Source organism: Leuciscus leuciscus (genome assembly GCF_965113295.1).
Source record: "Leuciscus leuciscus genome assembly, chromosome: 22".
NCBI lineage: Eukaryota > Metazoa > Chordata > Actinopteri > Cypriniformes > Leuciscidae > Leuciscus > Leuciscus leuciscus.
The window spans coordinates 36,465,309-36,483,151 of NC_138746.1; the positions used below are offsets into that span (position 1 = coordinate 36,465,309).

General features: G+C 41.6%; 1 protein-coding gene across 7 annotated transcripts in view; it reads left to right on the forward strand.

Annotated features, from left to right (window-relative positions):
* heatr5b (HEAT repeat containing 5B) overlaps nt 1–17,843 on the forward strand; it is a 54,787-nt gene that overhangs the window by 13,118 nt on the left and 23,826 nt on the right. For all 7 annotated transcript variants that reach the window (XR_014201542.1, XR_014201543.1, XM_082153734.1 and 4 more), the window contains exons 6-19: nt 456–627; nt 1,210–1,364; nt 3,345–3,594; nt 4,955–5,110; nt 7,306–7,556; nt 8,958–9,069; nt 10,135–10,287; nt 10,377–10,476; nt 11,226–11,499; nt 12,250–12,425; nt 14,093–14,198; nt 14,292–14,482; nt 15,855–16,014; nt 16,648–16,837. Coding sequence is in view for 5 of the 7 variants with exons in the window: in XM_082153734.1 (XP_082009860.1) it covers nt 456–627; nt 1,210–1,364; nt 3,345–3,594; nt 4,955–5,110; nt 7,306–7,556; nt 8,958–9,069; nt 10,135–10,287; nt 10,377–10,476; nt 11,226–11,499; nt 12,250–12,425; nt 14,093–14,198; nt 14,292–14,482; nt 15,855–16,014; nt 16,648–16,837 (2,446 nt within the window). In the remaining 2 variants the exon portion in view is untranslated. The remainder of the gene's footprint in view (nt 1–455; nt 628–1,209; nt 1,365–3,344; nt 3,595–4,954; nt 5,111–7,305; nt 7,557–8,957; nt 9,070–10,134; nt 10,288–10,376; nt 10,477–11,225; nt 11,500–12,249; nt 12,426–14,092; nt 14,199–14,291; nt 14,483–15,854; nt 16,015–16,647; nt 16,838–17,843) is intronic.

Below are 17,843 nucleotides of genomic sequence, written 5' to 3' on the forward strand. Positions count from 1 at the left end.
CACTCGTTCAAACTCACACACACGTTCATACACCCTCACAGTTCACACAGAAACATGAAGCAGCACAACTGATTTCAACACTGATAATAATCATAAATGTTTCTTGAGCATCAAATCATCATATTAGAGTGATTTCTGAAGGATCATGTGACACTGAAGACTGGAGTAATGATGCTGAAAATTCAGCTTTGATCACAGGAATAAATTACACTTTACTGTATATTCACATAGAAAACAGCTGATTTACATTGTAATAATATTTCACTGGTTTTAGTATTTTAGATCAAATAAATGCAGCTTTAGTGAGCAGAAGAGACTCTTTATCGAGTCGAATATCCACAGATCTTGTGAAGTGATGTTTGCTAGAGCTGCCTGTGATTGGGCCTGATGATGATGATGATGAGGATGATGAGGATGATGAGGATGATGATGATGAGGATGATGTGTTTGGTCAGTGTCTGCTAGAGCTGCAGAACGAGGCCGTGTTCATCTGGACCACTGAGCTGGAGAACGTGGCCACTCTGTGTTTCAAGGCTCTGGAGGGCTCGACGTACGGTGTGCGTGTCGCTGTGTCCTCACTGCTGGGAACCGCCATGGCCACCGCGCTCATGCCCAAACAGGCCACCGGTGAGGCACACACGCACCCACACACCTGCCCGCACACACACCTGCCCGGACAGACACACACACACACACACCTACCTACCTGCCCGGATACTCTCACACACACACACCTGCCCAGACACACACACCTGTCCGCACACACACCTGCCCGCATACACACTTACACCTGCCCGGATACACACACCATCCTTCTGTCTCACACATGAATTATGTTGAATATCTGTCAGCTGTTAAATTTAACTACACAATTAGATAATACCAGTTTAGCTCAACCAATCACCAAGCAATGCTTCATTTTGTTCAGTCTGTGTGTAAAAAGAGCATTAGCAATTAAAGACAAAACACTTCAGCAAAACATGATCAGCTCAAAGTGTCCCAATCATTTTCTCCCAGATGTGTATAAATGTCACTGGTAGTCTCTGTATGAAGAATATTCGGGTATAATATGTCACAGTTTACTTTATTTTGCTCTCCTCACTTACATAAATTAACTATAGTGTCCTGATCACACTAGTGAAAAAATATCAGTCTAAATGGTGTCTGAATAGCTTTTGGTTTGACTGTATGCCACGTGTGTGTGTGTAGTGATGCGTCAGAACGTGAAGCGAGCGACTCTGGAGGAGGTTCTGGAGCTGATGTCCACAGGGTTCCTGCGCGGAGGATCAGGGTTCCTGAAGAGTGGAGGAGAGATGCTGAAAGGAGCCTCGGTCAGTCGAGAGGTGCGCGTCGGAGTCACTCAGGTGAGACTGAAGCTATCACACACACACACACACACACACACAGGGTTGCAGATGTAGCCTGTTTCAAGCTGTCACTCAAATATCAGTGGATTATTTCTAATGGTTTCCAAACCGCTTCATAGTAATAAGCAGGAAAATAACAGAATCAGTGATGCGTTCTTCATCACATATGAGACAAATTCAGCTGATCCTGTAAAGCAAGACAGTAGTGTCATTATTCAGATCAATTCAGCTCATATTTTGTTGTCATTGACAGTGTCAGTGCAGTTAAATCAATAATATTACTGAATGTTAATTGTCTTTTAAACTCAACTGAGTTTGCCAAAGGTGTCACACACACACACACACACACACGCACACACACACACACACACACTCTTACTCACAGTGGCAATTCGTTTGGTCTGTCCCTATCACCAGTGTGATCCTGTACTCTGTCACAAGTTGGGGAGGGGGACTGCTAGAAAAGGAGAAGAATAAGTTAAATAAACTGATAAAGAAGGCAGGTTCTGTTGTAGGGAGTGTGTTACCCACCTTAGAGGTGATAATACAGGATAGAATGATCGGGAAACTCTCTTCTATGATGAATCATGATTGTCATCCCCTAAATGAAATAGTTCTTGATTTTATGAGTACTCACAGCTTAAGATGAATCCATCCACGCTGTCACAGGGCGTTATAGGAAGTCTTTTTTCCCAACTGCAATTAGGTTGTATAATCAGTGTTATTCAAGATGATATACTTTTTAGGATTATGTTTTTTGTATATAATCACAATGCTTTGCGACTTGATACTGGAGAATGAGTCTTGTTGTTTGTGAATGTTGTCTTAAAGTTGTTTTAATTTATTCATTGTATGGTTGTGCTGCTGTGACACCTAAATTTCCCTCCGGGGATTAATAAAGTTAATCAATCAATCAATCAATCATTTTGATTCTTAGTAAAAGTTAAACACAAATTCATATTTAGATTTCATATAATTATGTATGTATGTACAATACCAGATTGTACCAGATCTGCCACTGAAATACTGCAAGAACATAACCAACGTTTGAAACCATTAACATTTGTGCATACAGACATGCAAGCGGAATAAAAATATTCAGACACAGTCTTTTCTTCCTCTATTGTGTCGTATATTAGAGTGAAACGCTTCTGTGACAAGAACAAATGTGGGTGGGGCTTGATTGTGTCCGTGGGGAATTGATTGGATGGTTGTGGTTTTCTATTGGCTGATCTCATGTGAGTGACAGGTTGCCCCGCCCACATCATCAGAGAAGAGAAGAGATGCTGCAAGAGGAAGTTATTCTGATTCAAGATTACAGGAACATGAGAGTTAAAGTCCCCCTGTGGTGAAAATCCATCTTTTAATGTTGTTTATGTGTGTATGTGGTGTTTTTAATACGCTTTAAGACAAACCATGTGTAAGTTCATAAGTCGACACCATTGCTGAGTATTTCCTCCTTAAAACTGCAGTGAACCAAAGACAGTCTCAAACACACGCTTTGAAATCGCTGGTGTTTCTGACGTCACAAACTACCTTGTAACCAATCAGATCAACGTGTGATCGTCAACCAGTGGATCTCTGAGCTGAGTGAGTGAGTGGAGGCGGGGCTCATTTGCATATTCATAGAACCGCGCATACTAAATGAGGCAAGGGTGTCGAGTTACATTCAAGATATTTTAAGGCATGAAGACATTATTTTCAAGGAAAAAAACATTTAAATATGTCATATTGGTGATTTAAAGATGAGTTTTAAGATGAGAGAAAATTACAGGGGGACTTTAAACAAAAATGATGTTTAACGCTCGGCGTGATGATTTGATGAGCTGGTGTTTGGCATAATAACTCTTTCTATACTGTGGGTTTATCTCAGCCATGACCAAACTCTCTGTTTTATTTTAAGCTATAAAGCAACAGAAGGTTTTATTCACTGCATTACATGTGTAATCATCTGCTCATCGGTGTCTCTTCGTGCAGGCGTATGTTGTGTTCGTCACGACTCTGGGCGGCCAGTGGCTGGAGCGTAACTTTGCAGTGTTTCTGTCTCATCTACTGGAGCTGGTGGCTCACCCGCGCGCCACACAGACTCACGTGGAGGCCGTGTATTCCCGCCGCTGCGTGTCCTTCGCCTTGCGGGCGACGCTGGGAGGTCTGCTGGGAGAGAAAGCTCAAATCGCTGCTGCCAAGGAGATCTGCCTGGCCATCAGCAAACAGATGAGAGCTGTGGGTAAGATGGAGATCACACTGTGACAGATCATAAGAGTAATCCACAATCAGTGACGCTCATCCATGTGTCTGAAATCACATTTGTCCTCGGTTATTGGGCTTTTTTTTCTATGGCTGTGCAACGATTAATCACATCCAAAATAATTATGTGTTTCCATAATATATGTGTGTGTAGTGTATAATTATTTTGTATATACACACACATGCATGTATATGAAGAGTTCAGATGCAAAAGCCTCTAAGTGCCATCTTAAATTTTCTTCTAGAATGATCATTTTTATCAAGCTCGTAGATTTAAGTTCAATAATTTCACTTAAATGACAATTAATAGGTCATTTTCATTGCCATTTAAGTGAAATTACTGAATTTATATATACAAGCTTGATAAAAATGATCATTCTAGAAGAAAATTTAAGATGGCACTTAGAGGCTTTTGCATCTGAACTCTTCATATATTTAAGAAAATTTGATAAAATATTTATATATAATATAAATTATATATAAATATATATACAGTATATAAATGCAAATATTTCTCAAATATATGAGAATATGCATGTGTGTGCATTTATATATACAAAATAATTATACACTACACACACATGTATTATGGAAACACAAACTTTTTATTTTGGAATGCGATTAATCGCTGCACAGCACTAATCCTTATTAGATATGAATCTTTTACGTAAAATTATTACAGATAATCAATACATTTAATAATAATAATAGGATGTCACACTCTTAAAAATAATGGATTCAAATGGATGTTTTCGCCATTTTTGGTTCCTAAAAGAACCTTTCATTGATCAGTTCTTAAAAGAACCATGTTGTTCTTTGTGTGAAAAACATTTGAATATTTTAAAGAACCTTTTATTTACTTTTTAAGTAGATGGCAGCAAGTCACTGTCTTAATATGTGAGTCATTGAATCATTTATTCAACCGATTTGTTCAAAAGCCTGATTTGTTCAATATTTTATAGAACCTTTTTCCACTCTAAAATAAAAACTTTTATGAAATGGAAAGATTCCATGGATGTCAAAGATTGTTCATGGAACTATAAATGCTAATAAAGAACTTTTATTTTTAAGAGTGATTTTTTATTTTTTATATATATGTCTTAATAAGTGATTCATTGAATCATTCATACAACCGTTTTATTCAAAAGCCTGATTCGTTCAAGAACGAAGCAAGTGAGTGGCTGGAATTAACGCAATTAGTTACTTTTTTAGGGAGTAACGCAATCTTGTAACATATAACTTTTAAAAGTAACCGTCCCCAACACTGGTCCTGACAGCGATGAGTGTTCGATCGCTCCGTGTGAATGAAGACGCTCATGACTGTGCCCTCTCCCACACAGAGGCGGTGGTGAACGACCCGAGCAGCGAGAGCCGTGCCGGAGCCGCTGACGTGTCGGCTAGTCAGCATGTGATGGTGTGCGCGCTGAAAGAGCTGGGCAGTTTGGTCCAGAGTCTGAGCGCTACGGCCTCCCCGCTGATCCTGGAGCCGTCCGTCGGTAGGAGAAATGCACATAACCACAACATGTAGCAGTCTGGTACAGAACCAGACAAACAACCCAGGTGGCATGTTTATCAAAAGTCTCATTACCATGGATGCTCAAGCTAAATTTCACCCTGACACTTCATTTTAGTAGCACTTTTCTAGTGCCATTTTTGGCAGAAATACTGTATTTTATGTGTAATTATCACTGTCTGAGAATCGATGCGTCCCAACATGCTCCATTTCTTTCTTCTGAGCCGTTTCTTTTCCCATTTTCCTTGTTGCTTGTATACTTTGGGTCATTAGCATTTTGAAACGTCCACTTATGATTAAGCTTTTCTTTTTTTGATTTATAAACAGTGTTGTTTTTGGCAGCCCTTTTAGTTTTAGTCTTAGTCTTAGTCTTTTGGACGAAAATGCTTTTTAGTTTTAGTCACATTTTAGTCACTTATAAACTTGATAGTTTTAGTCAAGTTTTAGTCGACGAAAACGCAAAAAGGTTTTAGTCAAGTTTTAGTCAATTTTAGTAAAAAAAAAAGAAAAAAAAAGTAACTTAGTCTTTAAAAAATTTATTTAGGTTAAAAAGTATTGGACATGGGCTTAGGTTTGACAGGTTGTAGCAAGTGTTGCAATTCATAACATTTTTTTTTTTGTTGAAAAATAACCCCTGAAATGATGACTTCTGGTGAATATTGTGGAAACTAATTGATACATTTAGATAAATATATTTCATACCTTATAGCATATTATAATACAACTTATTAGGCCTAGCCTATATATTTATAGAATAGTAAAGTAGGCCTAATCAATATAAGTTACAAGACTGAACCACATAGATGTGAAATATAAAGGCTATCATGATCATTTTGCCAACAATGAACCATGGATTTGTTTAGTTTATAATACGTTTTATTTTTAACTTAAATACAACATATAACATTCAAAACTTATCGGCTTAGACTGCATTTGAAGAAAAATAAACACAACAGTTTTCTGTAGTCTTGTGTGCGAACTTATTCAATAGAATTATTAGATTATCTCCTGATGCGTGCTGCTTAATAACACACACTCCGCCGTGACAAACCGAAAAAACGTGACGGCATATGGTACAATTGGCCTTGTATTCATTGTCCCTCACGCATTCCAGCCAAGGGTAGTCATTTTCCCATTCAATTTTACATTTTTGTGCTCTTTTCTTTTTCGCCGGCTGCTCGGAGCGAGGTAGTCATTTTTACATTTCCCGCTGTTGTCACTTGTCGTCATCGTTGCTACGATACGTGACTCACAATGCGAAACGACCAATTAAAAGGGCATTCTCTGATGATGTTCCAAGATGTTAAAAACGCTACGCTGATCCAATCATAGACAAACAGGGGGAGAAATTAGCCGTCTCGTCCCGTCCCGTCAATGAAAACTCGAAAACGTCTCGTCATGTTTTAGTCACCTTAGAGACATTTTTAGCTAGTCATTGTCGCGTTATCGTCATAAAAAAAAGGTGCGTCAACGAAATAATTTCGTTATCGTCATCGTTGACGAAAACAACACTGTTTATAAATAGAGATTACTACATTATTTGGTATACATATGGAATTTGTAGTTGATGTTATGATGGCAAGTTTGTCACTGTTTTTTTTGGCAAATGTCCATGTCTCATTCAACCCTCAAAACTCTTTCCTTATTCATACATTTATACATTATATATATTTTAAAATGTTATTCCAAACCTATAAGACTTTTATCTTCAAAACTTTTGAAACTCATCTTCGATATTTTTAATGAAATCTGAGATATTCCTGTCCCTCCACAGTCTGTTCACACAAAACTCTGATGCTTCAAAACGAGACGGTAAAATGCATTCATATTGAATGGAACGCTTTAATCCAAGTCTTCTGAACAAACACGATCACTTTTTATGATTAAAATTAATTTAGGCTTTTATTCACATATAAACATAATGTACATAGAGCTCATCAAATATGGTAAACAAAAGCTCAGGAACCAATGAGGATTGTTCAAGCAAAAAACGGTTGAGCTTCCTTTTTCCGTATTTGATGTGGAGTTTTTACAATCTCTTTATGAACTTTTGTAGCTTGAAAGTTTTGATTACATGGACTTTCAATGGAGGGACAGAAGTGTTTTGGATTTCTTTAAAGTCAAACTGTTAGCAGCGTAGTCGGCTCACTATCTGGACACCTGTGATGATGTGTGCAGGTTTTCTGGAGACGGTGACGTCTGTGCTGCTGCACCCGAGTATGGCGGCTCGTCTGTCGGCTGCCTGGTGTCTGCGCTGCGTTTCTGTCGCTCTTCCACACCAGCTCACGCCTCTGCTGGACCGCTGCGCCGAGTGCATCAACAACCTGAAGAACTCGCCCGAGGCCGTGAGCGGGTACAGCTTCGCCATGGCGGCTCTGCTGGGAGGAGTCCATCAGTGTCCTCTGGGCATCCCACACTCCAAGGGCAAGGTCTGAGTCTCCGCTGCCTCCCCTCCCGATCCCAGTCTGAGTCTCCACTGCCTCCCCTCCCGATCCCAGTCTGAGTCTCCGCTGCCTCCCCTCCCGATCCCAGTCTGAGTCTAAACTGCCGCCCCTCCCGATCACAGTCTGAGTCTCCACTGCCACCCCTCCCGATCTCAGTCTGAGTCTCCACTGCCCCTCCTCCCGATCCCAGTCTGAGTCTCCACTGCCACCCTTCCCGATCTCAGTCTGAGTCTCCACTGCCTCCCCTCCCGATCTCAGTCTGAGTCTCCACTGCCTCTCCTCCCGATCACAGTCTGAGTCTCCACTGCCACCCCTCCCGATCTCAGTCTGAGTCTCCACTGCCTCTCCTCCCGATCACAGTCTGAGTCTCCACTGCCACCCTTCCCGATCCCAGTCTGAGTCTCCACTGCCTCCCCTCCCGATCCCAGTCTGAGTCTACACTGCCTCCCCTCCCGATCTCAGTCTGAGTCTCCACTGCCTCCCCTCCCGATCTCAGTCTGAGTCTCCACTGCCTCCCCTCCCGATCTCAGTCTGAGTCTCCACTGCCTCTCCTCCCGATCACAGTCTGAGTCTCCACTGCCACCCCTCCCGATCACAGTCTGAGTCTCCACTGCCTCCCCTCCCGATCTCAGTCTGAGTCTCCACTGCCTCTCCTCCCGATCACAGTCTGAGTCTCCACTGCCTCTCCTCCCGATCTCAGTCTGAGTCTCCACTGCCTCCCCTCCCGATCTCAGTCTGAGTCTCCACTGCCTCTCCTCCCGATCTCAGTCTGAGTCTCCACTGCCGCCCCTCCCGATCTCAGTCTGAGTCTCCACTGCCTCCCCTCCCGATCTCAGTCTGAGTCTCCACTGCCTCCCCTCCCGATCTCAGTCTGAGTCTCCACTGCCACCCCTCCCGATCCCAGTCTGAGTCTCCACTGCCACCCCTCCCGATCCCAGTCTGAGTCTCCACTGCCTCTCCTCCCGATCACAGTCTGAGTCTCCACTGCCTCCCCTCCTGATCTCAGTCTGAGTCTCCACTGCCACCCCTCCCGATCCCAGTCTGAGTCTCCACTGCCTCTCCTCCCGATCCCAGTCTGAGTCTCCACTGCCTCTCCTCCCGATCCCAGTCTGAGTCTCCACTGCCTCTCCTCCCGATCCCAGTCTGAGTCTCCACTGCCTCTCCTCCCGATCCCAGTCTGAGTCTCCACTGCCTCTCCTCACGATCCCAGTCTGAGTCTATACATATTGTTGCATTTTTGTATTGCGATATAGTTACACCTCTAATGTTTAGTATTAGAAGAATGTGTATTCGTGAAGAAATTTAAGCTGCTATCACAGACTCCTGTAGAGAAGCACCTGTATCTGAGTGCTGTAACAGAGCCTGACTGTGAGTGGTGTGTTTCAGATGGTGGTGAGTATAGCTGAGGATCTGCTGCGATCGGCAGCGCAGAACAGCCGTCTGTCTCTCCAGAGGACTCAAGCCGGCTGGCTGCTGTTAGGAGCACTCATGACCTTAGGTGAGTCCATCAACCAGATCCCCTCATCACATAAGCTCTTAACAATGGCTCTTGCATCCATGTGTTCAGCTTTCCAGCTGTAAATGTGTACGGGATAAATGATGTATATAATCCTGCTTATCACATGGCTACTTGCCACATTATTGGGGCTTTCGCACCGGAGGAAACTTTTCATAGTTCCTAGAACTATTGGCGGAAGTTCCCGGATGTCGGTGTATTCGCACCGCAGAAACTAGGGATGATTTTAGTTCTAGGAACTCTTTTGGAGGAACTCATTTACTCCTACTCCAGAGTCGGTCTAAACCAGCACTATAGGAACTATCCGTGACATTAGTGTTCACTGATTGGCCGAATGTATGTGAAAAACCAGCACCCACTTTTTAAAAAAGCCATTTAAACACAGATTATAGCCTATATATTTACTCCAGAAACTAACTCTACGAACATGGAAAACAGTGATAGATGGACCTCTTAATTTTTACGCTGAGGAGAAAATCCAACACAACTTTGAGGGGACCAAGAGAAACCTGATTATGTATTTCTGCTCAGCAACACTGGACATCAAACACACGGCATACGCTAATAACTTTTCATTACTGTCTACTTTCTATGTATAACAGTTCTATCTAATAACGTATTAGACAGGACTGTTAGACAGATCGTAAACTAATAAACACGGAGAATGCGAGCTCTGTTTGTTTGCTCAGACTCTTGCGTTCTCAGCGCCGTCAAAATAAGTCACAACAACGAGCGCAGCTTGCGTCACTTCAGAGTTCCTACTGGAGGTGAGAATGCAACGTATATATGCAGTGCTCTTGCAGATAGACTCCGCCCACACACCCTTCTGATTGACTGTGATTTATTTTGTCCCATCTCGAATTCATGTTGTATCAGATGTGCACACACTGATGTCACTGGAGTCTTATTGCATTGCGTCTAATTAGAATACGATGTGAAGCATCTCTCCTGAAAAATGAAGAGGCTCAGAAGCACAGTGTGTTTCTTGCCTAAAAGCATTTACATGATGGCAGTAATATTAGCAGTCGTGTTGTTTCATCTCCTCAGGACCGTCTTTAGTGCGTTACCACCTGCCCAAGATGCTGCTGCTATGGCGTAACGTGTTCCCTCGCTCCCAGAAGGAGCTGGAGGCGGAGAAGGCCAGAGGAGACTCCTTCAGCTGGCAGGTGATGCTGGAGGGCCGCGCCGGAGCCCTGTGTGGTAAAACACCTCGCATCATCTCTGCATGGCTTTCTCTGCTCTCTTTATCACACGCATCAGGAAAACATCATGTTTCTGCTTCCTCACAGCCATGCGCAGCTTTGTGGCCCATTGTCCAGAGCTACTGACAGAGGACGTGATCCGCAGACTGATGACGCCCATCGAGTGCGCCATGACCATGATGTCCCAGTGAGTGTGATGCAGTGCAGGACTTACAGTAGAGACATGCCGGTGCCTGTGTTCAGCACTGTTTCTGTTAGTTTGAAGGAAAATCAGCAAGGCTGTGTGTTAAATTTATCAAAAGTGACCGTTTATAATGTCACAAAAGATTCTATTTCAAATAAATGATGTTCTCTTGAATATTCAAAGAATCCTGAAAAATAAAAATGTATGACCATTTCCAGACAAATCTGTAGAAGCACAACAGTTTTCAACATTGAGCATTGCAGAGACTCCGCCCACACACTCTTCTGATTGGCTGTGATTTATGATTGATTTGGTTGCGAGTGCAGTGTGCTTGCAGAGAGACTCCGCCCACATGTAATCATAACTGTTTCTTGAGCATCAAATCATCATATTAGAATGATTTCTGAAGGATCATGTGACACTGAAGACTGGAGTAATGATGCTGAAAATTCAGGAATAAATTATACTTTACTATATATTCACATAGAAAACAGCTCTTAAATTGTAATCATATTTCAGTTTTTACTGTCTTTTTGATCAAATAAATGCAGCCTTGGTGAGCAGAAGAGCCTCTTTAAAAGCATTAACAAATCTCACAGACCCCACTGTACCTTAAATATCAAATTTGTTCTGACTGGCTGTGATTTTTGTATCTTCAGGCTGTATTTTTGTTATGTTTGAGTGAGGACTGATAAATGACTTGATTATATTTTCCACAGTACAGTGTGTTTGAGTGTAAATTTGTGTCACAGTGTTCCTGCAGTGATCAAGGTTCACGGAGCTCACCTGAAGGCCAGCGCTGCCATGGTTCGCCTGCGACTCTACGATATACTGGCTCTGCTGCCGCCCAAGACTTACGAAGGCAGCTTTAACGCTCTCCTGCGCGAGCTGGTGGCCGAGTTCACGCTCACAGATAACTCCGCCAACACCACCACGTCTCTGCTGCGCTCGCTGTGCCATTACGACGACAGTGTGCTGATGGGCTCCTGGCTTCAGGAAACCGATCACAAGTCCATCGAGGATCAGGTGAGATGCAGAAACCAGTTTCCTTCACTGCAAAAAATGCTTCTCTTAAGGCCAATTTATACTTCTGCGTCGAGTGTACGCCGTAGTGTACGTCGTAGGCTACGCAGGTAGGTGACGCCGCCGAAACGCTAGTTGGCGCGGATGGGTTTTAATGTTCCACTGTGTTTACATTCCTCGCGGCTGTTTTGAGTTTAGGTTTCTACGAGCAATGGCGACTGAAGGAGTCATACAGATGGCTGTATTTCCGCACTTCTTCAAGCAATCTCTCGGTCACTTGGTCTATTTCCATGGCTCTTCACTGATCTTCGGAATTTAAAAATGGCGGGCGGGCGGTGCAGAGTGCAGAAGATCATTCTGGAAATGGGTAGGAGGAAACGCGATGCTATCCAGCCGACCAATCACAGATCTTGCGGTCCGCGTCGCCGCGACGCGTAGTTAAATTTTTGAGGAGGTGCGCGTCAGGGTACGGCGAAGGGTACGACGTATGGTACACGTCAATGCGTATGCTACGCCGTACCTTCTACGCGCACCCGACGCAGAAGTATAAATTGGCCTTTACTCAGGCTTTTTGTCTTGTTTCCAGTCCAAATATCTAACAATTCTTAAATCAAGATGCATTTACTAGATGAGAAAAATGACATAAGATATTATAAATAATATATATAAGATATATATATTTCGGGCGCACGTACACTTTTAGCGGATCCTACACAGTTTCTAATGGATTCCCCTGGTGTGTTTGTCCCTCAGCTTCAGCCGAACAGTGCGTCGGGCAGCGGCGCGCTGGAACATGACCCGTCCTCCATATACCTGCGTGTTCCTGTGGGCGAGGCCGTGCCCGGTCCACTCCCGCTCGGCGTGTCCGTGATCGACGCTTCCGTCGCCCTGTTCGGGGTCGTGTTTCCTCACGTCTCCTTCAAACACAGGTGCGTTCTTTCACTGTGTGAGAGTGTGAGTGTGTGAGTGTGTGAGTGTGTGAGTGTGTGAGTGTGTGAGTGTGTGAGTGTGTGTGTGTGAGTGTGTGTGAGGAAGGGGTGGGGGGGGATGCTAAGTGTTCCTGCAACCAGAATAATTCAGTATACTTGGAGTGTGTTAACGATTAGTTAACTTTAACTGTGCGGTTACACTTTATTTTACAGTGTCTTTCTTTGTACAGTGTCATATGTTACATGTACTTACCATTGTAATAACAGTAAATTATGCATAATTACGTGCAACTAACCCTCAACCAAATCCCAATCCTACCCTAACCCTATGGTAAGTACATGTAGTTAATTATTCTTACTCAGTACTTAAATATATAATTACAATGTAACGATGACACCTTAAAATAAACTGTAACCCTTTATTTTAAGGTGTCATTGTTACAGTGTAATTATATATTTAAGTACTGAGTAATAATAATTAACTACATGTACTTACTATAGGGTTTGGTGCTTTCATTTACTTTGCTCACACTGTATGTCAACCCTGAGTAGAATTATTGATTCATTCTTTATAGTGCTGGGCAACGATTAATCGCATCCAAAATAAAAGTTTGCGTTTACATAATATATGTGTAATTATTTTGTATGTATAAATGCACGCATATGCATGTATATATTTAAGAAATATTTGCATGTATATACACAAAATAATTACACACAGTACACACACATATGGAAACACAAACTTTTATTTTGGATGCGATTAATCACGATTAATCGTTGCCCAACACTAGTTTTTTTACTATCAAATCTTTGAAACAATTCACTAGATCCATGTGCTGATTTAGGGCGAGTCATAATGTAAGCAGAAAAATTATATTATCATAGGTAATGGAGGTGAGGCAAGCTGCTGACACACATTAGTTTACAAAAACTCTTGAAATCTTAAAAGTAATAGCGCCAGATTTCTTAGTTTTTGTCCTATGACAGTTTTACTTTCTCTTTCTTTCTGTATTTCATGTGACATTTTGGGTAAAGTGTTTTATATATATATATATATATATATATTAGTAAGTCTAGCTGTATATTAAAGATCAGACACACTACCATTCAAAAGTTTGTAGTCAGTAAGATTATTTTAAAAAGAAATTAATAATCTTAATCAAGGTCACATTAAATTGATCAAAAGTGACAGTAATGACATTAATAATGTTGCAAAAGATTATATTTCAAATAAATGCCATTCTTTTGAACTTTCTATTCATCAAAGAATCCTAAGAAAAAAATAGCAAATCATATTAGAATGATTTCTAAAGGATCATGTGACACTGAAGACTGGAGTAATGATGCTGAAAATTCAGCTTTGATCACAGGAATAAATTACACTTTACTATATATTCACATTATAATAATTCACAACAGCTGATTTGCATGATGATAATATTTCACTGTTTCTACAGTATTTGTGATAAAATAAATGTAGCCTTGATGAGCAGAAGAGACTCTTTTAAAAACATGCTTTTGAACGGTAGCGTATGTTCTGCTAGGCTGTGATTTTGTTGCTAATAAAGACACAATGTCTTGGTCGGATGAGATCGTAGCATTACCGTTCCTCTCGTTTCACAGCATTGCTTGGGATTTATCTCATGTTCTGTTGTCTATTCCAGGTTGCAAATGCTGGATCACTTTGCCGAATGCATTAAACAAGCTAAAGGAGTCCGTCAACAGGCCGTCCAGCTAAACATATTCACTGCAGTGCTGAGCGCTCTCAAGGTCTCAGAAGTGTTGCGTAGTTCATAAACCTACAGTAGAGTAGTTTAAGAGTAGTAATGATGATTGTTGATGGGCTTGTGTGTGTTTGTGCAGGGTCTGGCTGAGAACAAGAGCAGTCTGGGTCCAGAAGAGGTGCGTAAGTCGGCTCTGGCGCTGGTGATGGGTGCGTTGGACAACCCAAACCCAATCCTGCGCTGCGCGGCGGGCGAGGCTCTGGGACGCATGGCACAAGTCGTCGGAGAAGCGTCCTTCATCGCCCGGATGGCACAGCACAGCTTCGACAAGTATGCACAACTTCAGCAGCGATGCCGATACCACAGCGGAATACAACATTCCTTGAGTAGCTCGTCCAATTCAAATTGATACAGGCTCCTTAAAAAGTCTTACATGTAGTTTGATCCAATTTAAGGTCATAAAAAGTCTTGAATATCTGAAATGGTGTAAGAAAAGTCTTAATTATCATTTCTAGAGGTCTTAAATTTGGAGGTAATAACGATTATTAAACTTCAGAAGGCTATGATTTAAATGAACGCGAGCACTGCATGCTGGGCTTTTGTTCTTTCGGACAAGTAAATTGGTCGTTCAAAAAATAGGATCTTTGTTTAAATATAATTTATTCTGAAGCAATATTCCCATTTGGTGTTCAATCAGCTTTTACATATTTAAATTAGCTTATTTGTGATATTTACCTCGAGAAGGTAAAGGTTTTTATCCCCTCATCTTATTAAACGTATGCTTTCATCATCTTTCATGTCAAATTCTTAAATTTGATCAATAGATTAAATTAGACTGATTGGCTGTTACCAATCAAATCTTTTACACTGACAAATTACAACTGCATTAAATAATGTTATGAGATTGCTTAATTATTATTATTTAGAAATGTTGGAAAGAATGATTCTTTTAAACACGAATCTAAACCACCAGTAGGTGGCGGCAGGTGACCGCCTTAATGAGTGAGTCATTGATTCAAACGATTCGTTCAAACGGCTGAATCATTCAGTGATTAAAACACGGTTGAGTGTGCGTCTATAGGGTTCTGCTGTGATCTTTGATTGGATCTATTTTCGCTGCTGAACAAGAATTTGTCAATATTGCGTCTAAATGTAAGTGATTTAATTTTAAGTACTTGTTCATTGAATTGTCGTTTGAAATCAGTGCCACATGTTCAGTCGTGATGGTATTCAGGAAAACAGCTGGTCGTGTGATGCTGCTTAACTGTATTATGTTGTAAAAATAAACATTTATATTTTTATATTTATATTTTTTTTTACCGCAGTATGTAAATGAGTTTCTTTGTGTGTGCTACTCTTTTTTTGATTTCTTCTCGAGAGCCTCAACAGCGCAACCTTGTACCCGTCAATTAATTATACATTATTTATATTTATCAACTACAGATTACCACTTACACTAAATGTAATAAATCAGAGTGGTTCTTGCGTTTTGGTGATTCCCTAGTTATCTTTTTGTTATATCTTTTCTTATCTTTTCATCTTCATCATGATGCCTAATAAAGTAGTGTTTATAAGCGCAGCGGCTTTGCTTACAGAGGGAAGCGGGGTCACCACTGTACTTCTGCTGTTCCATACGTTTGTTTGTTTGTTTGTATGTTGTTTCCTCATGTTTGTGTTGTTCTGTGTCTGCTCCTCTACTCAGGCTGAAGTCTGCGCGTGATGTGGTGTCCAGGACGGGTCACTCTCTGGCGTTAGGATGTCTGCACCGTTATGTGGGCGGCATCGGGTCGGGCCAGCACCTCAAGACTAGCGTTAGCATCCTGCTAGCCTTAGCTCAAGACGCCACGTGTCACGAGGTCCAGGTGAGTGGAGCTTATGCTTCTGGTTGAGTGCGGCTCTGATGAGCAGTGTTGTGTAACTCGTTACAAATAACTTGAGTTACGTAATCAGATTACTTATTCAAGTAACTAGCAAAGTAACACATTACTTTTCAAATTTACTACAAAACATGTTACTTTCTGAAATAAGTAATGCTAGTTATTTTGTTTTCCCATTAATTGACTGACAGCTCTCCTGTCCTCATGACAAATCGAAGTGCAGAGGCAGTGTGTGTGTGTGTGTGTGTGTAAACATGATGGTTATTGTAGTTCTAGACTAAATGTGAGCATTTACTCATCTCACTTTCACAAAAAAAGATTAAATATTCCTCACAATGAATAAAATCTGTGAAATACAGAATCAGAATACTATTCAAACCTCCAATAACTAAAAATATGTTAAATTAAATAATTTTTATGCATTTAATCTCACTTTGACCAATGTACTTGCTTCTGACCTTCGATGATTCAGTTAAACCATAAACAAATTATCCAGAATAACAGCAGCTGAAAGGTTTGTTTGTTTGAGCGGTAACGCAATTAGTTACTTTTTAAGGGAGTAACGCAATATAGTAATAGTCAGAGTACCCCTGCTGATGAGCTGCTGTGGTGTTTCAGACGTGGGCGCTGCACTCTCTGGCTCTGATCGTGGACTCCAGCGGGCCGATGTACCGGGGCTATGTGGAGCCCACGCTGTCTCTGGTGCTGACGCTGCTGCTCACGGTGCCGCCCTCACACACAGAGGTGCATCAGTGTCTGGGCCGCTGTCTCGGGGCGCTCATCACCACCGTCGGACCAGAACTACAGGGTATACAGTTATAGCATTTGCGTTTGAAACATGTCAGTGTTTCTCCAGTATACTCACGGCAAAGTTATTTTTCTTTCTTCGCTTAGGGGTAAAAAATAAGTTTTGAAATACCTTTGCAGTGATATTCTGTTAGCAGACATCACGACTCCGCCCATAATTCTGTTAGCAAACATCATGACTCCACCCATAATTCTGTTAGCAAACATCACGACTCTCATCATGACTCCGCCTATAATTCTTTTAGCAAATATCACGACTCCACCCATAATTCTGTTAGCAAACATCACGACTCTCATGACTCCGCCCATAATTCTTTTAGCAAATATCACGACTCCGCCCATAATTCTGTTAGCAAACATCACGACTCTCATCATGACTCCGCCCATAATTCTTTTAGCAAACATCATGACTCCACCCATAATTCTGTTAGCAAACATCACGACTCTCATCATGACTCCGCCCATAATTCTTTTAGCAAATATCACGACTCCGCCCATAATTCTGTTAGCAAACATCACGACTCTCATCATGACTCCACCCATAATTCTGTTAGCAAACATCACGACTCTCATCATGACTCCGCCCATAATTCTTTTAGCAAACATCATGACTCCGCCCATAATTCTGTTAGCAAACATCACGACTCTCATCATGACTCCGCCCATAATTCTTTTAGCAAACATCATGACTCCGCCCATAATTCTGTTAGCAAACATCACGACTCTCATCTTGACTCCGCCCATAATTCTGTTAGCAAACATCACGACTCTCATCATGACTCCGCCCATAATTCTGTTAGCAAACATCACGACTCTCATCATGACTCCGCCCATAATTCTTTTAGCAAACATCACGACTCCCATCATGACTCCGCCCCCAAAATTCTGTAGTAAACGTCACGACTCCGCCCACAAATCTCTTAGTGAATTCTGTTTACAATTTCTATTGGTTTATCTAGTCTGTCGCTCATCATCTACTGCTCAATATATTTAACAGAACGCTGATT